The sequence below is a fragment of the Prionailurus viverrinus genome, chromosome D4 (assembly GCF_022837055.1).
Source record: "Prionailurus viverrinus isolate Anna chromosome D4, UM_Priviv_1.0, whole genome shotgun sequence".
Classification (NCBI taxonomy): Eukaryota; Metazoa; Chordata; class Mammalia; order Carnivora; family Felidae; genus Prionailurus; species Prionailurus viverrinus.
In genome coordinates this window covers 81,161,816-81,182,321 of record NC_062573.1, presented here as the reverse complement: position 1 = coordinate 81,182,321, position 20,506 = coordinate 81,161,816, and the positions used below count along the sequence as shown (strand labels likewise).

General features: G+C 42.1%; 2 protein-coding genes across 8 annotated transcripts in view; one reads left to right on the top strand and one right to left on the bottom strand.

Annotated features, from left to right (window-relative positions):
- Positions 1 to 4,701: 4,701 nt before the first annotated feature.
- Positions 4,702 to 20,506, top strand: part of SPATA6L (spermatogenesis associated 6 like) — a 46,331-nt gene continuing 30,526 nt past the window's right edge. For 4 of the 6 annotated variants that reach the window (XM_047831231.1, XM_047831233.1, XM_047831228.1 and 1 more), the window contains exons 1-4: positions 4,915 to 4,959; positions 9,338 to 9,475; positions 12,133 to 12,181; positions 15,844 to 15,885. In XM_047831231.1, coding sequence (XP_047687187.1) covers positions 4,921 to 4,959; positions 9,338 to 9,475; positions 12,133 to 12,181; positions 15,844 to 15,885 — 268 coding nt within the window. In that variant the 5' untranslated portion in view covers positions 4,915 to 4,920. Of the gene's footprint in view, positions 4,723 to 4,914; positions 4,960 to 9,337; positions 9,476 to 12,132; positions 12,182 to 15,843; positions 15,886 to 20,506 lie in introns of those variants that run through there. The other 2 variants (XM_047831230.1, XM_047831229.1) reach the window with 2 other exon arrangements.
- On the bottom strand, positions 5,437 to 9,151 carry PLPP6 (phospholipid phosphatase 6). 2 transcript variants are annotated; one of them, XM_047831234.1, is made up of 2 exons: positions 7,800 to 9,151; positions 5,437 to 7,408 (listed from the first exon to the last, which is right to left on the bottom strand). In XM_047831234.1, the coding sequence occupies exon 1, from the start codon at positions 9,017 to 9,019 to the stop codon at positions 8,126 to 8,128; it is 894 nt and encodes a 297-aa protein (XP_047687190.1). In that variant the 5' UTR covers positions 9,020 to 9,151; the 3' UTR covers positions 5,437 to 7,408; positions 7,800 to 8,125. The 2 variants fall into 2 exon arrangements, with proteins under 2 accessions (XP_047687190.1, XP_047687191.1); XM_047831235.1 differs by having other exon boundaries at positions 7,838 to 9,151.

The window sequence follows — 20,506 nt, the reverse complement described above, 5'->3', positions numbered from 1 at the left end:
ATATTCCAACTTGAGGCTTAAGCATAATTGATTGAACCTGACCCTACTTAATGAACATTTAAGTGGTTTCCAGTATCTTTTTTTATTACTATTTTTTATTTTAGAGAGAGTATGAGTGGGGGAAAGGGGTACAGGGATCGAGAGAGACAGAGAGAGGCAGAGACAGAGACAGAGAGAATCTTAAGCAGGCTTCATGCTCAGCATGGAGCCCCATTCAGGGCTTGATCTCACGACCCTGGGATCATGCCCTGAGCTGAAATCAAGAGTTGGATGCTCAACCAATTGAGCCACCCAGGCACTCCCAGTATCTTTTTTTTAAAACTGTAAATAATGCTGCAGCATGTATTTTTGTGTATGTGTGGAAGTATATCCATACACACCCATTCCTAGCAGTAGAATTGCTGAGTTGAATGAAAAATTTTGATAGACATTAACAAACTGCTCTCCAGAGAGGTTATACATGGTAGGCAGAATAATAGTCCCCAAAGATATCCACATCTTATTTCCTGGAACCTATGAATATGTTACTTTCCATGGCAAACGGGAATTAACATTACAGATGGAATTAAGGTTGCTAATCAAGATCTTAAAATAGGGAAATTATCGGGGCCTCTGAGTGGCTCAGTTGGTTGAGCATCTGGCCCTTGATTTTGGCTCAGGTCATGATCTCATGGTTTGTGGGATTGAGCTGTTCATCAGGCTCTGTGCTAACAGCATGGAGCCTACTTGGGATTCTCTCTCTCTCTCTCTCTCTCTCTCTCTCTCTCTCTCTCTCTTTCTCTCTCTCTCCCTCTGTCCCTCCCCTGCTCATGCTCTGTCTGTCTCTCTCTCAAAATAAATAAATAAACATGAAAAAAAAGATAGGAAAATTATTCTGGGTTATCTGGATGGGCCGAGAGTAATCACAAAGATCCCTAAAAGTGGAGGAGAGAACCAGAGAGATGGCAGTGTGAGAAGGATTAGCTCCAATTTGCTGGCTTTGAAGATGGAGGATGGGAGCTAGGAGACAACGAATGCAGGTGACCCCAGAAGCTGGAAAAACAAGGAAACGAAAAAGGCAAGGAACGCAGCCCTGCTTTTTTAGCTTTGCTTTTAGCCCTGTGAGATCTGTGTTGGATTTCTGACCCACAAAACTAATAATAACAAATAATAAATTTGTCTTGTTTTAAGTCATTAAGTTTGTGGTTATTTGTTACAATAGCTATAGAAAAGTAATGCATAATATATATTTACACTCCTACCAACATCCATAAGATTAGAGCCTTCTTTTTTTATACATAGTTCCCTTCTCCATATGAATATTCCTTTCTACATTATTTGAGGAATGTTTACGATTTAGTGTAAACGATTTAGATTCATGTGTTTAGTTAAATGGAAAATTCGCAACCATAATTGTCTGACTGTTACACCTTTGTTCTTTGCTAATTAACTCTTTGGAAATTTCCCATTTGGGACATGTGCCTGGTTTTTTTTTTTTTTTGTTTTTGTTTTTTTGTTTTTTTTTTTTTGCAGTAGCCAGGATGTGAGCAGGATGTGCTGATGTGTTATTTCTGCAGTGGTGATATCACTGTTGACCAGCCTGCAGTGCAGAAACACTGTGGGAATAGAAGTTGTTCAGTGGGATTTGTTTTCTGCCACCAAGGTGGCAGTCTCGATGATGAACTACTCTGCAAGACGGGCCAAAGGCACTATGTATGATAGAAAGTTCTACATCTCCATGGTAGCTCAGGTGACCACGGTGGGGAAAATTAACAGAGTATAAATATTCCTTATCAACTCAGTTGGTAAGCCTCCACGGCAGAGTAGCAGAAGTAGCTAGCATAATAGAAGGGAGGAATCAATCTTTATTGAGAACCTGCAAAGTGCTAGCTTACAAAGGAGGCACTTGGGTGACTCAATCGGTTGTGATCTCACAGTTCAACTTTGGTTCAGGACATGATCTCGCAGTTGATGAGTTCGAGCCCCAGGTCGGGTTCTGTACTGGCAGCTCAGAGCCGGGAGCCTGCTTCAGATTCTGTATCTCCCTCTCTTTCTGCCCCTCCCTTGCTCTCACTGTACCTCCCCACTCATCCCACTTTCAAAAATAAAGAAAAATTTAAAAAAAAAAAGTGCTAGCTACAAAGTGCCATTTAGTCTGCCCTGATGTGGTGTTGGTTCCCAAACTCAGAGCTTCCCTGGGTGATATCTGAAATTGGCTCCTAGTTGTGGAGGACAGTGAGAGACTGAAGGAAGAGGCAGGCCACTCAAGATGAGTAGGTGGCAGTTTTAATAAGCAAGGGAACTTACACAGGAGGCTTGTCTTAGGCGGCCACCAGATGAGTAGATATCTGCACCCACCCACCAGAAACTAGAAGTTTATTTAGAAGCTGGAACTGGATTCAGACACATTTACGATCCAGATGGTCTCAACAGCATTTTGCTCTCTCAAGGCCTGTGTTCTTGAAGTAACTCCCACTGAGGGAATGGTGGGTAGAATGTACATTCCAAGCACAGTGGGGGGGGGTGCAGAACTTCCAGTTGCCTTGGTCCCGCCTGTGGGTCAACCAGTGGTCACGTCCTCTTGATGACCGCCTCCAACAAGTGGGAACCCCCTTCCCCACGTACGTTGAACCCTACAGACTGCCTTGATCAGCTCTGCATTTAACATTGCTTCAAAGCTATTTATTGAGCATCTGCGAAGCTAGGTATTTCGAATACAAACTCTTAGCCAGGCAAAGCGTGTAGTTTATAGAGAAAAATAACAATCACAGGAACAAATGTGAAACTGCTATTGTGGCAGCTGCTACAAAGAGGGGATATATAAATATAAATATAGATATAGATATAGATATAGATATAGATATAAATATAAATATAAATATAAATATAAAAGTAGTGAGATTCCTCCTCATCAGGAGGCCTGGGTGAGATATGTAAATCTGCATACATGTTTTTATCCATACCTATATTGTATGCCACCCTAGGTAAAAGGCATAGATTATGTAAAGGAAAGGACCTGGAAACACTGCATAGCCAGGTAGAGGAAGATGAACAGAGAGAAAGAGTGGCCAGAGAGTTGAAGGGAGACCAGAAAAGGGCTGTATTCTAGGAGCCAAGCAAGGAGAGTCCGATTAAGACTAGTAAGAACACAGGATGGGGCAGTGTGTCTGTAGAAATCAATAGGATTTCTATGCCACAGGGGCAGTGATGTGGTAGGGCACACCTGGATTCAAGTGTGGCTGCTTCCCTTTAGCCGTGTGACCTTGGGGAAAAGGCTGTTTGGCCTCAGATCCTGCATCTGTCAAACGGAGAATCTCTTCCTCCAAGAGTTAATGTGGAGATGAAATGAATTAGCGTATGCAATGTGCCTAGCACTTTGCACGTTCTCAAGAAAGAGCGATTCCTCCCTTCCATTGTGTCCCTGTCCACTCATTTATTCATCTATTTATTTCATCTCACTTATTCATCTATCCATCTTGTTTATTCATCTGTTTTGGTTGTTACTCTCCATGATGACTTAGCATTGGTGGTGGTAACTTACCTGTGAGGGTCGACACAGTTCATGTTCCTGTGTATCCCTGCTCTTGTCTGGGTGCCGGCACACTGTCGTGAGTCAACAAATCAGTTCTCAGGATGTCGCAGGGGGCCAAGCACGCACCTGTGTTTCTCTCGGTATGCAGACAGAGCAACAAAGATTGGATAAGGACATAATATACCTTCCTTCATCATACTGAGCCTTTCTGTTCCTGGGAAAGGAACTCCGGTTCCCAAAGAATGCCTAATTCTTGTCACAGAACACTTGGATTTCTGCAGTGGCATAAATCTCCAAAAGTTTAGTAATAAATGACTCATCACAATTTAAGATTTCTTTCCAGAGACAGCACTGGCCCTCCCAGATTTTTCAGATTGGCTAGAAGCAGTCACTCCCGCCTCCTTTCCTGTCTTTTTGTCTGTTAAACACAGTGAATGGACAAAAAGCAATTTCCCCTACTGGTGAAAAACTTCTTCTCTGCCTGTCCCCTCTGATGGTTTTTACAGTGTGGCCCTGCCTTTGGCAACCACCGTAACTACCCACTGGGAGATAATGTAACTCCCTGCTTGCTCCCGGTTAAGTAAACGCCAGAAAAGAGAGACTGACAAATATTTCCACTGTGGCTAACGTGGAAACCAAACGTTTAAATCTCTTTCGGAATTATCCTTGTATTTCCAATAAGCAACATGTTAATTTCTTGTTATTGAAGGGGGCCATGTTTTCCAAACCAAACATGGACATAACATTTCGTAAGCAAGAGAGTACCTTTAGGGACAGGCTATTATATTAATTGAACAGTTAAAGAAATTCTGGGGCTTGGCGGTTTTACAGCTACTAAAAGCGGGTAGCACTTAAATGATAACGGAGCTCATGATCATATTCTCCTTTCAGAATGGACTCTGTGAACATTTTAACATAGCAATGGGGGCCATAAAGAGAGGTAATGGAGAGAGTTGGGGGAAAGGAAACGGGAGCTCTTTCAGCAGCTCAGGGTCCAGCCGCCAAGCCTGCACCTGCTGGGGCTCTCCCGCCCGCGCACAGCCTGGGAAGCCCACTTCGGGCGCGCGCCGCGTTCCCAGTGGGGCAGCCGGGGGCGCGCACGCCTGCGCAGAGCCTAGCTGGCGCGTTCCAGGTGGAAGGCTGCGAGTTTGAGCGTTCATGGCAACGCGACGCTTCCGGCTTCTGGAAGCCTTGGCTCCAGCTCGCGCAGTGTGAGACCCATCCCGGTGGGAGGGACCTGGGCTGGGGCGGAGGGCGGGGGGACGGATGGCGAGACCAGGGGATAAAGGGCCTGGGGAAGCTGCTGGGAACGTTTGCCCTAGGGATTGAGCTAAACCAAGAAAAATTGGCCCAGGGCTGAGCACAAAAGGATCTTTTCATTCCAGTGCTTTTCGCCCACACAGGGGACCATGCCTCTGGAGGTGGTGGTGGAACTCCAGATCCGGGCGGTAAGAGAAGTCGACCGACCTCCACTCCTTGCCCCAAATCACACTCTCTGCCCAGGGTTCCTAAATGGTCTTGATCATTTTCACCACCTCCTACCCACCTCACCACACACATCATTGTCTTTGGGGACAGATCATACCTCTCAGTCCTTAAGATCCTCTACATTGGTCTTTCCTGATTTCTCAACTCTTAATTCAGCCCAACCCCTTCCAACTCCCCCCGCCCCAACGACTTGTTAGCTTTATCCTAAATTTTTCTGTTACTTTAAAATAATGGGGGCGCCTGGGTGGCTCAGTTGGTTGTGTCTGACTTTTGATTTCCACCGAGGTCATGATCCCAGGGTCATGGGATGGAGTCCCTGATAGGCTCTGTGCTCAGCGAGGAGCCTGCTTCAGATTCTCTTTCTCCCTCTACCCCTCTCCCCTACTTGAGTGCACTCTCTAAAATTAAAAAAAAAAAAAATTAATTATAGCCTTGCATTAAGTCCAAGAAGAATTTTATTTTTTTCCAGGATAAAGATTTGTGAAAGAATTAAAAAACAACAACAACACCCTCCTTTAAATAACAAGGGAAGAGTTTAATTCCATAAAGCCCAATGACTTCCTGATAATTTGCCACCTCTATGAACCAACTGAATATATTCTAAGGTATTTCCCCTAGAGATGGCTCTGGCTTGCTAATTCCAAAAGGGAAGTCAATCAACCAACACTTGTTTTATAATTGTCCACTGAATCCTGCTCAAGTGAGGTGCTTGTGGCAGAGTGACTGCATTGTTCCTGTTTGGGATCAGGCATTTCTTTTAATTCAGCTTATATTTTCCAATCCTTCCATCTGTAGTTGGTGACAGACTGTCATACAGCTTTGCCTGTCAGCTTGTAGGGGCGTCTCTACTGGCCGTGAGTACAAGCGAAATGCCGACGGGTTACGGCCGTGGAAGATCTGTCAGCCTCCGTACAAGTGACAAGTGCTGTGCTTTCATCAGACATGCAGTTCTGAAAGATAAAAATTTCCTGGATTTGTCCCATTTTGCTAACAGCAAATAGGACCACACTCTATCAGTTGTGCTCCATCAAATGCCAACTCTCAAAATTCTGCAGTAAGAGGAAGGAATTCTTGAGGAGCTGAGTGATAAATCAGTCTTCCTGCTCATCAAGGCAAAGATTAAACCAGTTTGCATCTCGCTCCATTCAGACATTATTGGTTTATTTTATTTTAAGTTTTAAAAAGCATTCCTCAGTGCACGATTACAGTAAAATCAGTTTTCTAGTCTACAGTACTTAGAGTGCTTCAGAAACATCAGCTGAATTGATCTGTGCTTTAAAAGCCTGCAAAGTCAGGTCTGAACAACTAAGATGTGGGATTCCAGGGACCAGAAGAGAAGCCTAGTGTTGAGCCCCCAATATTCAGACTTGTGAACACTGCAAAGGCAATAAATGTCATTGCTTCCAAAAATAGCTGGCCCGAATACTGCTGGATTAAAACAAAGATCTCTCTAAGGTTAAACAATTAAGCAGACCACTAGAGCTTTACAGTTGGGCTGATTCCGCGAGAGAAGAGGTAGTCCATGTTGAAGATGTTGTGGGGATGCAAATGACTTTATTTTACTTTGAGGAGTTCCTCTTTCAGTGTGCCTCTCACGCTCAGGAAGTTCACACTTCCACCCAATCAGAACCTACTTGTCACGCTATTCTCCAGATTCTAGTGTTCACCTCTATGTGGCAGATCAAAGGCCATAATCCTTTCTCTTTATAAATGTCAAAATAATTCCTCATTCTCTGAAAACACCAGTTCCACGGGTAATTTAAAGGTTCTCATTTTTCAGGGAGAACAGCATTTAAAGCACATCCCGTTTTGTGGTCTTTCCTGGTCAAAGAATAATGAGCAGAGTCCATCCTGCGTTTGGTGGTCTTTGGTCTTGTGATTTGGGGAGGCACCATGGATAAACCAATTTAAATGTAAAGGTCACCACCATAAAGGGAAATTTAGGAGTTAGTTATACCTTGAGCCTGGTATAGCAGTGGGTTCCCCTGGTGAGTTTCAAGTTGAATACTGTTACCTAAAGTGTGCTGTGCACAGGGAAATGGGATTCTGTACGAAAAACCGTAGTATACAGGGTCATCCCTGTGGTACATATGAGAAAGCTTATGCCCTTGCACTGCAAAGAACCAAGTCATTTTCCTATTTTATTACCTACGTAGAGAAGCATCAGTGGGCAGCACAGTCCCATCTCCTTCCATACTGGCCCACTGCCATCACATGTGGTAAGCTCACCCCCAGACTCTTAGTTCCTGACGTCCTCAATGGGTGTTTCTGCCCTCTGTCATGCCATGCTATTTGTTGTCAATAGAATCAAGCATTTGGTCATGGTCCCAGTCTTTCTCCACTGGCACTGTAGACATGCCCATATTTACATTAAGTGCTGCTTCTTCAAGGAAGTTCTTGGCTTGTTCTCTGAATGCAAAAAGATAACATGAGAGAGTACTGGGAGATCTATTTAAAGAATTTTTGAGAAGGTAGAGGGAAAGGAAAGAAAGATATATACTATAATCTCTCTTCTCACTACCCAATCCATAAAGAGGGAAGAGACAATAAACAAAAAAAGCTTATCAAGAAAATCGGGATTAAGAAGACACTGTGGCAACAGATTTTCAGGGAATCAGCGAGAAAAACCCATGCTTTAAACTACTGTCTACAGTCTATCCCAGGAGAAGAACCAGGCTTAGTAGGTGGTTCATCTGCATGTACATTTACAGAATGCAGACCATGTTTTGCTTTTTTCCCCCAAGTTCACTTTACAGGCGATACGTTGACTTACGGGATAACTACAAAACACAAAATTTACCGATGTCAACTTTTAAAAAACAGCAGTATTATAATCACCCCAGCTTGTTTTCTTTGCAGTTGTTCTGGAGATACAAACAGTTGTTGAATAAATATGTAATAGAGAGATTTTTTTTTTTTTTTTTTTTGCTTTCCATAATATGGCTGTGGTCCAATGGCCAGCACGTTCTCCGGCCTAGCAAGCCATCAAGATGGAATGACACCTGAAATTTCAAAGGAAGCCTGAAATGTCCTTAGAGGGCCGAGCAGGAGTGCGGCTGGTTTTTGTCAGCATGGTCGCATGTGGAAACCTTCAGATCTCCTGGTGCCATGATGAATGAGATGGTGTCATTGTTGGTTCCACAGTAGGAAGAGGACCGGGGCATTGTGCGGTGAAAGCCAGCAATAGTCCACGATGCTGTACTGCGTGTAGCCCAGAAAAAAGCCAAAAGCCACGTCGGTGACATTGTGCCGCCCCAGCATGACCCTGGAGAGGCCCAAGATGAAGGCCCATAGTACCACGAGCACCCTCAGCGGAATGGCCAGCACCAAGTGGTTCAGGATGAACCGGGACACCAGAGCGGCCCTGGTGGCGTGGCCCGAGGGGAAGGAGTATTTGTCTACCGAGAGGGTGACAAACATGTCCATCTGGTTGTGGGCCGGGCGGCGCCTGCGGACCAGCCCCTTGATGAGGGCCACCAGCAGCAGGTCCAACAACAGGGCAAAGAGCAGGTTCATGAGCACCTCGCGCCCGGCCCAGCTGTCGCTCCTGGATAGGCAGTAGAGGGTCCCCAGCAGCCAGGGGATGCCGTGGCCCGAGATCTCCAGCAGCTTCATAAGGGGCCGCATGCTACCCCAGGACGAGCTCTCCCCGGCGCACACTCCCAGCTTCTTGGACAGCCACAGGTCGATGGCCAGCAGGGAGCGCAGGGCGATGCCCAGGAACGACGGGTTCAGGTCCATGCGGTCCTCCTCGGGGAGCGGGGCCGGGGGCGCCTGCGAGGGGCCCGCCCCGGCCAGGGGGAAGGAGCCGCGGCGGTGCACCGGGCTCTCGGACGCGCGGAGCCGGGTGCAGGTGGGGTCCAAGCCCGGCGCGCGGCTGCTGAGCAGGGACTGGAACTCGAACCTGCCGCCGCCGCCGCCGGCGCCGCCGCCGTGGGCCGGGCTGCCGGGGCCGCCGCTGCTGCTCGAGGAGGAGGCGGCCAGCGGGCGTGCGTCCACGTTCCTGCGGGGGCTCGGCATCGCGGCGGGGGGCCCGGACCCCAGGACCCGACCGGCCTAGCGAGCGGCTCCCGGCCCTGCAGCCTCTTCCGCTTCCGCATTGCCATCCCCGCGGGGGCGGGGAGAAGGGCCGGCGAGAGGACGATTGTGACACCTGGCGGAGACGTGGGAGGAGACTGGCGTTTCCACTTGGGGAAGGGGGGGACGGGGCAAGGAAGGTGGAGGTGTGGGAGATGGCGGGGCGGCGAATTCCACCGCGTCCGTGCGAGCCTAGGGAACGCAGCTCCACTTCAAACACGAAACAAACCAAGCCCTGTTCTCTACTCTCTTGTTTTTAAGATTTCTTGTCCAGGAGTGTTCCTTCCCGACAAGCAAGATGTGTACCTTGGGGTGTACCTCCTGAATCAGTACCTGGAGACAGACTGCTTTCCCTCTGTGTTCCCTATTATGATTCAGCAGAGCATGAGGTTTGAAAAGGTGATCTTGACTTTCTCATTGCTAAACGGAGAAATGTAGATGTTGCTGTCTGAAGATCCTCTAATGGTTCTTATAAAGAACGCGGTTCTTAAAAAGTTACTTGGTACATTTTCTTTAAAAAATGACTTGAAGCGGCCTCAGCACACCGTAGTTGGAGGAATAGCTTTTACATTGTAGGTCTGAGCCAAGTGCTGTCAACCTAGTGCTAAATACGCTGGTGGATGTTTTCTATTCTTGGAACTCCCATGGCATTTTTCTAACTGGAGCACAGAGAGCATTTTCTCAAAGTTCCTGGAGGTGTTAGAGGCAGTTGCGTTACATTCATGACAGGGATTATCAGTAAATTATGGACCTTAGAAACAAACTGGTAGACTCAGAGAAATAATGAAAAAAAAAAAAAAAAAAAAAACCAAAAACTAGATTCAAATTAGTAAAACCCTGTACCTGAAATCCTGTAACAAAACAAGGCTCTTCAGATTTACTGAGTATTCTTAGGCCATACCTGGTTTATTTAGCTACAGCGATAAAGACTAGGTTTCATTCCTACGAATAGGAACATGATATTAATAGAACATTTATCAACCTGCTTCCCGCTTCAATTTAGAATATCAAGTTCATTACTATGACTCATTGGCGGTCCTTTGAAGTTTTTGTTTTGGAATTTGGAGGTGAAATCAGTTTTAGCCTTGATGAGTCTAATGATTTCCCTTCAAAATGATATCACTGAGCTGCTTCTTTGGGAGAGGGGACAAATCCGGGAAGGGCTCCAGGGTGGAGCCTATCACTTTTATCTTCAGGTTTTTTTTTAACGTTTATTTATTTTTGAGACAGAGACAGGGCATGAATGGGGGGAGGGTCAGAGAGAGAGGGAGACACAGAATCGGAAGCATGGAGCCTATCACTTTTAAAGGTCTGGATGGTGCTGCCCAGAAAATGACATGTTTGAACTGAGAATGGGCGATGAGATGAGGGTTGGTTTTCCAACAGGCTAGGGCTGTAGATAATATGTTTGTACATTACAGCTTGTTTATTTAAACAGAGTCTACCAAACTGGTTAGATAAGAGAGGAGAAGAATAAATGGCTATTACCTTGGGACATACAGTCAGAATCGAAAGCAACCTACTTCTACTAGATATTAGTAGTGGTGGGAAGTGAGTGGTGAAAATCCAGTCTATGTTTTCGCCTAAGAATTTCCTTTTTAATTTATCAAGTTTGCTTCTGTGAAAGACTTTAGAAATCTTTTTATAAGAAACCCAAGGGTACAAAGTCAAAGAAGCACAGAATGATAATTCTGTAAATGAACTTGGAGGTCATCAAGTGCAACATCCCTGATGTGTAGAAAAGGAAGGAGAGACTCACACATATTCTAGGTGCCCCTCTTCCTCTCTTGCAAAACTGTGCATTTAAGGTTGCTGGTCAAACGTGTATCATGGGCCATTTTTCTTTTTATAAAATGTGGTTATTTAAAAATCTGAAATACTACCCTCATGTGTGAGTGGTTTGGGTTCATATTCCAGCTTTCTCCATTCGGCTCTAGCGTTCTTGGATTTGTTCTATTCTCCAGCTGCAAATGCGTGCAGCAAGTATCAAAATCATTTTCTCGTCTCTGGACCTTCTGTGTAACCCAGAATTGAACGCCCTAAAACAATTGGATAAATAAACTGTTCATAACGAACGTATGAGACATTGTGTTTGAACAGTTCATGTTGATCATTTACTCCCCAGGGTCATACTTGAGAAAATCCTTAAACATGGATGAAGTGAAGGGATGCCATTACTGAAATATTTTAAGGGGAAAAAAAAACCCTCACCCACATTTGCCCTGATACATCTAGGTCAGGAAGGCAAAAACGGATTGCAGGGATAGCCTCCACTTTTGTAGTTAAAGCAGACCTGGCTTTTAGATCAAGAGCAGATTTTAACCATGCTTACGTTTAAATACCATTTAAATCAGAACATTAATGCCCGAAACCAACCTCTGGTGAAAACTTTGGTTTCATGCAGGCTTCCAGAGTTTAGGGAGACCGGCGTGGTGTGCTTTCACTTTCAGTCCTGTCCCAGACCCTTTTAGCTCGAGGACAAAATAAGCATATTTGGCGTTGGCTAGGCAGATACCACAACGTTTGTCTTGTGCTTCATGATATACTTTAAACTTATGAGGCTCTCCCTCTCTCTAGTTATTTTGTTCTGTAGGAGGGTGCGTAGGTTTTCTTTTGTGTTGCACATAGAATTTGTACTGATGTTCCTGTTTAGCACAACCAATTGTTAGAGTCGTTTATTCAGTTAACATCACTTAATGAGTGTCTGTGGTATGCAGAATGTTTTTCTAGGTATTCAAGCAAGACTCTTTGAGGTTGATGCCAGATGTGCTTTTAGCAACAAACTATAAGACTAGGTCAAGTTGATGACATTTTGAGCATGGGGTAGAGTCAGCTAACTCAGATTTTCCTTGTACTTGGTATTGCGTTTATTCTCATTCTATAGTCATTTGTTGAACTTTTAGCCGCATACACGTTAAAGATACTCCTGTTGAATTTTAAAATACTGTATGGCTGGAATTGACATGTGTTAATTGTTTGGAAAGATAAAACCTACAGTTTCTATAAGCATATATTAATCTTTGAAAATTTATTTTCACCCTTTTTTTTTCCTGCAGGTATTTGAAAATGCAATAGATCCTGGGGCTGTAGCAGAAATTTTAGAAAGTAAGTGCTCTTAAAACAAAGCAGAACAACTATTGGGTGTATGTAATTGTGTGTGCAGATACAAAATTCTGTATTCTAATTCTGTATTGTGATATTTCCATTTTGATCCATACTTACATTCAACAGTCTGTGTCAAATTTGAATCATGGTTTTGATTCTATTACAAACCCTTTTCTAGATAGAGATGGGATTTATTTGATGGTCCACTTCTGTTTGTTTATATATTATAATTAAATGGTTTTTGTATCTTCATACAGTTATGTGACCATCATAATTTTAAAAAATTAATTAATTAATATTTAAATTTACATCTAAGTTCGTTAGCATATAGTGCAACAATGATTTCAGGAGTAGATTCCTTAGTGCCCCTAACCCATTTAGCCCATCCCCCCCTCCCACAACCCCTCCAGCAACCCTCTGTTTGTTCTCCATATTTAAGAGTTTCTAACATTTTGTCCCCCTCCCTGTTTTTTATAATATTTTTGCTTCCATTCCCTTATGTTCATCTGTTTTGTATCTTAAAGTACTCATATGATATTTGTCTTTCTCTGACTAATTTCATTTAGCATCATACCCTCCAGTTCCATCCACGTGGTTGCAAATGCAAGATTTCATTCTTTTTGATCCACTCATCCATCAATGGACATTTGGGCTATTTCCATACTTTGGCTATTGTCGATAGCGCTGCTATAAACACGGGGGTGCATGTGCCCCTTCGAAACAGCATACCTGTATCCCTTGGATAAATACCTCGTAGTGCAATTGCTGGGTTGTAGGGTAGTTCTATTTTTAAGTTTTTGAGTAAACTCCATACTCTTTTCCAGAGTGGCTGCACCAGTTTGCAACCATCACCATAATTAATTTTAGGGTATTTTTATCACCATAGAAAGAAACCCTAAACCCATTCTTCCTTATCACTCCAAGCCCTAGGGCACTGCTAACCAATATTTCTGTCTCTATAGATTTGCTTATGCTGGATATTTCATATAAATGGAGTTATATAATATGTGGTCCTTTGTGACTGGCTTCTTTCACTTAGATGTTTTCAAGATTCATCTTTGCTACAGCATGTGTCAGTATTTCATTTCTTTCTGGGGCGAAGTAGTGTTCCATGGTATGGCTGTGCCACATTTTGTTTATTCATTTAGTGGTTGAGGGACATTTGGGTTTTCTTCATGTTTGGGCTATCATGAATAACGTTGCTGTGAATATTTGTCTACAAGTGTTTTTGTGGACATGTGTTTCCATTTGTCTTGGGTCTATACCTCAGAGTGGAAGTGTTGGGTCGTATGGTAATTCTTTTTAATTTTTGGAGAAACTTCACCAAAGCAACTGTATCATTTTACAGTCCACCAGCAATGCGTGAGGGATCCATTTCTCCACATCCTGGTCAACACTTGTTACTTGTCCTGTTGATCGGTGGCCATTCTTGTGGGTATGAGTGAAATCTCATTGTGGTTTTGATGATTTTGAGCATTTTTTTCATGTGCTTACTGGCTGTTTGTATATGTTATTTGGAGAAATGTGTGTTCAGAGCTTTTGCTTATATTTTAATGGGGTTATTTGACTTTTTATTATTGAGTTGTAATATATTATGAACTTGTAATGTATTGAATTCTTTGTATATTGTAGATGCAAGTCCCATAGCAGATGTATGATAGATACTTTCTTCCATTCTTTGGATTATCTTTTCATTTTCTTGATGGTGTTCTTTGAAACACAAAAATGTTTAATTTTGATGAATTCTGTTTTATTCATTTTTCTTTTTTTACTTGAGCTTTTGATGTCATAACTAAGAAACCATTACCTAATTTAAGTCACAAAGATTTATGTCCGTGTTTTCTTCTGAGAGTTTTATAGTTTTAGCTTTTACATTTAAGCCTATGACACATATTAAGTTTATTTTTGTAAATAGCATGAGGTAGGGGTCCAGCTTCATTCTTTTGCATCTGGGTACCCAGTTGTCCTGGTCTCATTTGTTGATAAGAGTATTCCCCCCCCCCCCCCCATTGAATAGTCCAGATACATTTGTTGAAAATCAATTGACTGTAAATATGAGGGATTTTTTTTGGATACTCAATTGTATTCTGTGGATCCATATATCTATCATTATGCCTGTAACACACAGTCTTGATAATTGTAACTTTGTGAGTAAGGTTTGAAATCAGGAAATGTGAGTCCTCCACCTTAGTTCTTCATTCCAAGGCAGTTTTTGCTATTTGGATTCTCTTGTATTTCCATATGAATTTTAGGATCAGCTTGTCTGTTTCTGCAAAGGAGCCAACTAGGATGTTGATAGGGGTTGCCTTGAGCCTGTAGATCAATTTGAGGAATGTTTCCATCTGAACAATATTAAGTCTTCCAGTCCATGAACATGGGATATAGTGAGAATTCACTGAACGTAAGGGATTTAGAGCCTGAGACAAATGGAGGGCTTAACATTCCCATTGTCCTACTTGGAAAACCTAAAATTACAAACTGTCTTAACTGTCAGTTTCTTGGCATTTAAAATTCTGTCCTCATACATCCACATGCTTTTCATAAGTCTGCAGAGGGAGAATTTTACTTTTCTTGTATACAGACTTCTAGCTGTTTTGAAACATAATTGACATATCACATTATGTAAGTGTAAGGTATACAACATGAGGATTTGATACACTTAGATATTGCAAAATGATTACCACAGCATGAGCTAACACACTCATCCCATCATGGAACTGCCATTTCTTTTTTGCGGTGAGAACATTTAAGACCTACCCTCTTAGCAACTTTCAAATATATAATATGGATTAGTAACTATAATCGTCTATGATTGCCACCATTATTGTCTATTTTAAAATGTATTCACTTCTATAATTTGGGGGAATTATCTTTATTGATTTTTTATGGTTATACCATTTATGTTTAAGTGACTTTCAGATTTGAATTTTACTCTTGTCCTTATAGATTTTGTACATGGGCTCACTGTTTGTAAATATACTTTGGACTCAGGAAGTATAAAAAAATGTTATATTTTATGTTTCATTTATATTGTCAGAGAGCATACTGTTTTAAGCAAGATAAACTTGTATAGGTTGATGAGCAAGAGTTGGATTTTGAGTTTTTATTTATTTATTTATTTATTTATTTATTTATTTATTTCTTTATTTTTTATTTTTAAAAAAATTTTTTAATGTTTATTTATTTTTGAGACAGACACAAAGCATGAATGGGGGGAGGGTCAGAGAGAGAGGGAGACACAGAATCGGAAACAGGCTCCAGGCTCTGAGCCATCAGCCCAGAGCCCGACGTGGGACTCGAACTCACGGACCGCGAGATCATGACCTGGGCCGAAGTCGGTTGCTTAACCGACTGAGCCACCCAGGCGCCCCTTGGATTTTGAATTTTTAAAATGAGAATCTGATTTTTATGTCAGTGATTTATGGATACGTTTTTAAGACAAAATATTACATCTGTGTCATCAATACTTCTTAGGGCACAAAATGTTATTTTTATAACTTAGTTACTCCCACTCTATGCCCTTGGATTACTGGGTCCAGAAATACCTGAATCCTTGTTGATATGGCATTATTATTATTATTATTATTATTATTATAAATGGAATGTTATGGCAGTTTTGAACTTAGCAATTATGAAAAACTTTCTCATTTTTTCTATTTTAGGTTTCCTAACCAGGTTTGAATTAATACAGCTAGTATCTCCAGGTAATGTGCCCATAAATGCATTTCTAAATCAGTTTATTTTAATTTTGAAGGGATTTTGGCACAACAGAATGGGGACTGGTATTTACAAGTTGTGCTTTCTAGAACACTCACTTTCCCCCTGACCAGTCTGTTGAATTTTACCAATTCTCACAGAAGTCACTTTATGGGTCTGGTGGCAGTAAGCATAACTTAAAGGCGCTTTGGCTTTCCATTTTTTCATGACTTTAATTCTCACCAAATAAGAAAAGCTTGGCTCAGTTTTTTTCAAGTTTTTGCCTTCGGCTTTGTTGGCGAACCCAAAACTATCTTCTGTGTTAGATGCCAGAACGGGGTTGGTAAACTGTAGGCCAGTCCAGCCTGCAGTTTGTTTTGTGTGACTCGTGAGCTAAATTTCTATTTTTTTTTTAATTGAGATTCATATACTGGATATTTAATTCATATACTATAAACCTCTCCATTGCAAGTGTACAACTCAGTTGCTTAAGCATCTTCACAAATTTCTGCAACCATCACCACCATCTTATTCCAGAACCTTTTTATTATCTGGAAAAAAACCCCCCAAAACCACTGTAGTCCTTAATAGTCACCCTTTATTCCCTCTTCCCACAGCCCTGGCCACCACTAGTCTACTTTCTCTATGGCTGTGCCTCTTCTGGACATTTAGTGTAAATGGAACCAGACAATATGTAGCCTTTGGTGTCTGGCTTCTTCCATGTGGCATGTTTTCAAGATTCACCCAGGTTGTAGCCTGTTATCGTTACTTTGTTCCTTGTCCGGATGCATAATGTGCTTTTATACGGATGCGCCTAGTTTGTTTACCCGTTCGTTGGTTGGTGGATGGACGTTTGAGTTGTTTCCACTTTTTGCATATCATGAATGACACTGCTATCAACATTCACGTACAAGTTGTTGTGTGAGTACATGTTTTCAATTCTCTTGGGTTCATACCTAGGAGTAGAGTTTCTGTATCCTATGGTACCTCCACGTTTAACTTTTTGAGGAACTGCCAAACTGTCTTCCATTCTGGCCGTTTTGAAGGGTTGGAAAAAAATTTTAAAACATGCGTATTTTGTGATGTGAAAATTATATAAAATTATATAAAATCCACATTTCATCGTCCATAAAGTTTTACTGGAACACGGCCATGCTTCATTTATTGTCTGTGGCTGACTTTGTTTATGCTGGAGTTGAGTAGTTATGACCACATGGCTTGCAAAGCCTAAAATATTTACTCTCTGACCCTTTTACGGAAGCAGTTCTTGCCAGAATCATGGGACTTTAGGAGGAAACCATTCTGTGGTGCCTCTGCTTCCTGTGTGTCTCGAATGGCAGGGCACCTGAGCTAAACTTCTGCATGGTGGCATCAGTTCTCTTATGTAGTTTCTCAGTGTGGCTGGTTACCTGGTGATTTTAGTCGTGTGTGTGTGTGTGTGTGTGTGTGTGTGAGAGAGAGAGAGAGAGAGAGAGAGAGAGAGAGGGAGAGAGAGATAATATTTAAAACTCAGGGGGCACCTGGATGGCTCAGTCGGTTAAGTGTCTGACTACAGCTCAGGTCATGATCTCACGGTTCATGAGTTCGAGCCCCGCGTCAGGCTCCGTGCTGACAGCTCGGAGCCTGGAGCCTGCTTTGGATTCTGTGTCTCCCTCTCTCTTTGCCCCTCCTTCCCTTGTTCACTCTCTCTCTCTCTCTCTCTCAAAAAGAAATAAACATTAAAACTCAGAAACATTTAGAATTCTTTTTTGATTTTTGCTGTTACTGGTTTTTGCCTTTTGTCTTCCCAAGATGAAAATAGCTTTATGGTTTTTAGTTGCTGCAAAAAGCATTCCCAAATGATGAGAAAACCTCTATTTATAATTTGGTGAACATGTTTCTTGATATTTGTCTGTGGACAGAACACCTAGATATGGAAATTCTACATAATAGTGTCACATACATTTTCTTCTCTTATTGGCTTCCCCCCGTCAAATATCACTGTTGTGTTGTCATTTCTAAAAGCCTAGAGGTACCTCATTCTTTTTAACTGTAATAAAGAATTCCATTAATTTACTTATGTGTCCTTAAAAGTCTCTAAACAGTAGGGACATAATATTTGGGTTTTTTTGACTGTACGTTGTTGTCTGTAGTTTGTCTTTTTTCAATAGCTATGTGTTTTTCCAGAATATTCTAATTATCCTTAAATTGATATTGTTGAACATGTAGGTTTTCCTTGTCTTTCACATATTTATAAAAATTATTTTTTTCTCCTGGCTCCTGGATGGCTTAGTCAGTTAAGCCTCTGACTTCGGCTCAGGTCGCAATCTCATGGTTTGTGAGTTCGAGCCCCACATTGGGCTCTCTGTCATCAGCGCAGAGCCTGCTTCGGATCCTCTGTCCCCCTCTCTTTTTGTTCCTCCCCTGATCGCACTCATTCTCTCTCAAAAGTAAAAATAAAAGGTTAATTTTTTCTCTTGGTATATTTGTAAGGAATAGAGTGACGGTGGTCCCCCCATGTCTGGGGTTTTGCTTCCTGTAGTTTTGGTTACCCGCCATAACCATGGTCTGCAAGCAGACGATCCTCCTTCTGACCTTGTCAGAAGGTCAGAAGTAGCCTAACACTGAATCGTGACTACTCGGTCACTCACCTTGTGCCATTTCATCACGTAGGCAGTTTTTCAAATCCAAATCACATTATCACAAGAAGGGTGAGTACAGGACAATAAGATGTTTCGCAAGAGCCACCCGGGTGGCTCAGTTGGTGACGTGTCCGACTTCAGCTCAAGTCATGATCTCACGGTTTTTGAGTTCGAGCCCCACATCGGGCTCTGGGCTGACGGCTCAGAGCCCACTTCGGATCCTCTGCCCTCCTTACTCTCTCTCTCTCTCCCCCTGCACTCTTTCTCCCAAATAAACATTTAAAAAAAGATATTTCGCCAGAGATTACAGTGTGTTGTTCTGATTATTCTATTTTATTACTAGTTATTGTTGTGAATCTCTAACTATGCCTAACTTATACATTCAACTTTATAATAGGTATGTATGTATAGGAAAAAACGTAGTGTATGTAGGATTCAATACTGTCTGCTGTGGGGACCTTGGTATATAATTCCCCATAGATAAGCGGGGACTCGACTAAACCATCCATCCATATCTGTAACCTGGAAGTAAGCCAATCGCCAGCAAGCTTCCATTATTACTGTGTTCAGCAGTGTGTATACAGCAGGTCCATTGCCCATATCCTAGCTAATGGTGGATATTAACGTTTGAATTAATCATGTTTGCAAAGTATATAATAATTTCTTTAAAGTATATTGTACTATATTTTCTGGCCTCTTCTTTTTTGCAGACATGATTTGTGACAACCTCAAATTTAAAATTTACTTCTTAAAAAATTTCCATTTTCCCATGATTTGTTTTCTTTCTTTTCCTCTGTACAACGTGACTTTCTGTGCCCCGTGGTTACTTGTGGAGTGATGTCTGGATGTTAACATTGCATTTGGTATAACTTCCTGATATTTTTACCAAAGTTTTTAATAAGTTATGCTTACTGTGTATGGATTCCCCCTGTTTTGTTGTATGTTCTGATATGTTATTGTTTGAATTTTTCTTCTTTTAAAAATACTTTTTTTTAATGTTTATTTTTGAAGGAGAGAGAGACAGAGTGTGAGTGGGGGCTGGGGGGAGGCAGAGAGAGAAGGAGACACAGAATCTGAAGCAGGCTCCAGGCTCCGAGCTGTCAGCACAGAGCCCGACGCGGGGCTCAAACCCACAAACCGCGAGATCGTGACCTGAGCTGCAGTCGGACGCTCAACTGACTGAGCCACCCAGGCGCCCCTTTCTCTTCTTCTTAAGAAAGCATGAGGGAAGGAGAGTGAGCCTGGCAGATTCCTGAGCTAAAGCAGAGGTGGCTGTGGAGGCTTTTAAGAGGATCACAGTTGTGCCTGGTGTGGCCCTGCCTGTGGCAGGTCAAGGCCCCAAGGGATGGAGGGGACCCAGAAATCTGTAGCTCTTCTGCCTCTTGGCTCACTGGCAGAGGAGGCCCCGAAACAGAGAAGTGCCCCACTCTCTGTGGATTTAAGGACGGGTACCCTCGTATGTGTTAGGGCTTTCTTAGGTAGACAGAAGAGAAGGAAGGCCAGTGGTGCCTCTTCCTGGCTTTCCAGAAATTCTTACTGAATATTTTTCAGCCTAAAAGTGACAGGCTAAAATCAGGGCATTGAATTTTTTTCCACGTTTTTTTTTTCCTTATTTGACCTAGTTTTATGTTCAAACATATATCAATGCTAACTGGCAAGTTATACTTCAGTATGTTAATAAAATAGGAGCAGACTCATTTTGGTCTTATTTAATTCTGCACGAATTAAAAAAAATAACCCAATACCTACATACTCTCACTGCAAAAATTAAACTAACACAAAGTTATATAAAATAAAAAGTCAAAAGCCACATTCATCAACAGCTCCTGACAACAATTACTAATAATTTTCAGATGTTTTAAAATGCATTTAGTATATGTAATGCATTTAAAATCTAAAATACATACATGCATATATATACATACATATACATACATGTGCTATATATATCTAGTATTTATCATATGTATGTTTAGTATACATATTGGTTGAATATACATATTCTGCA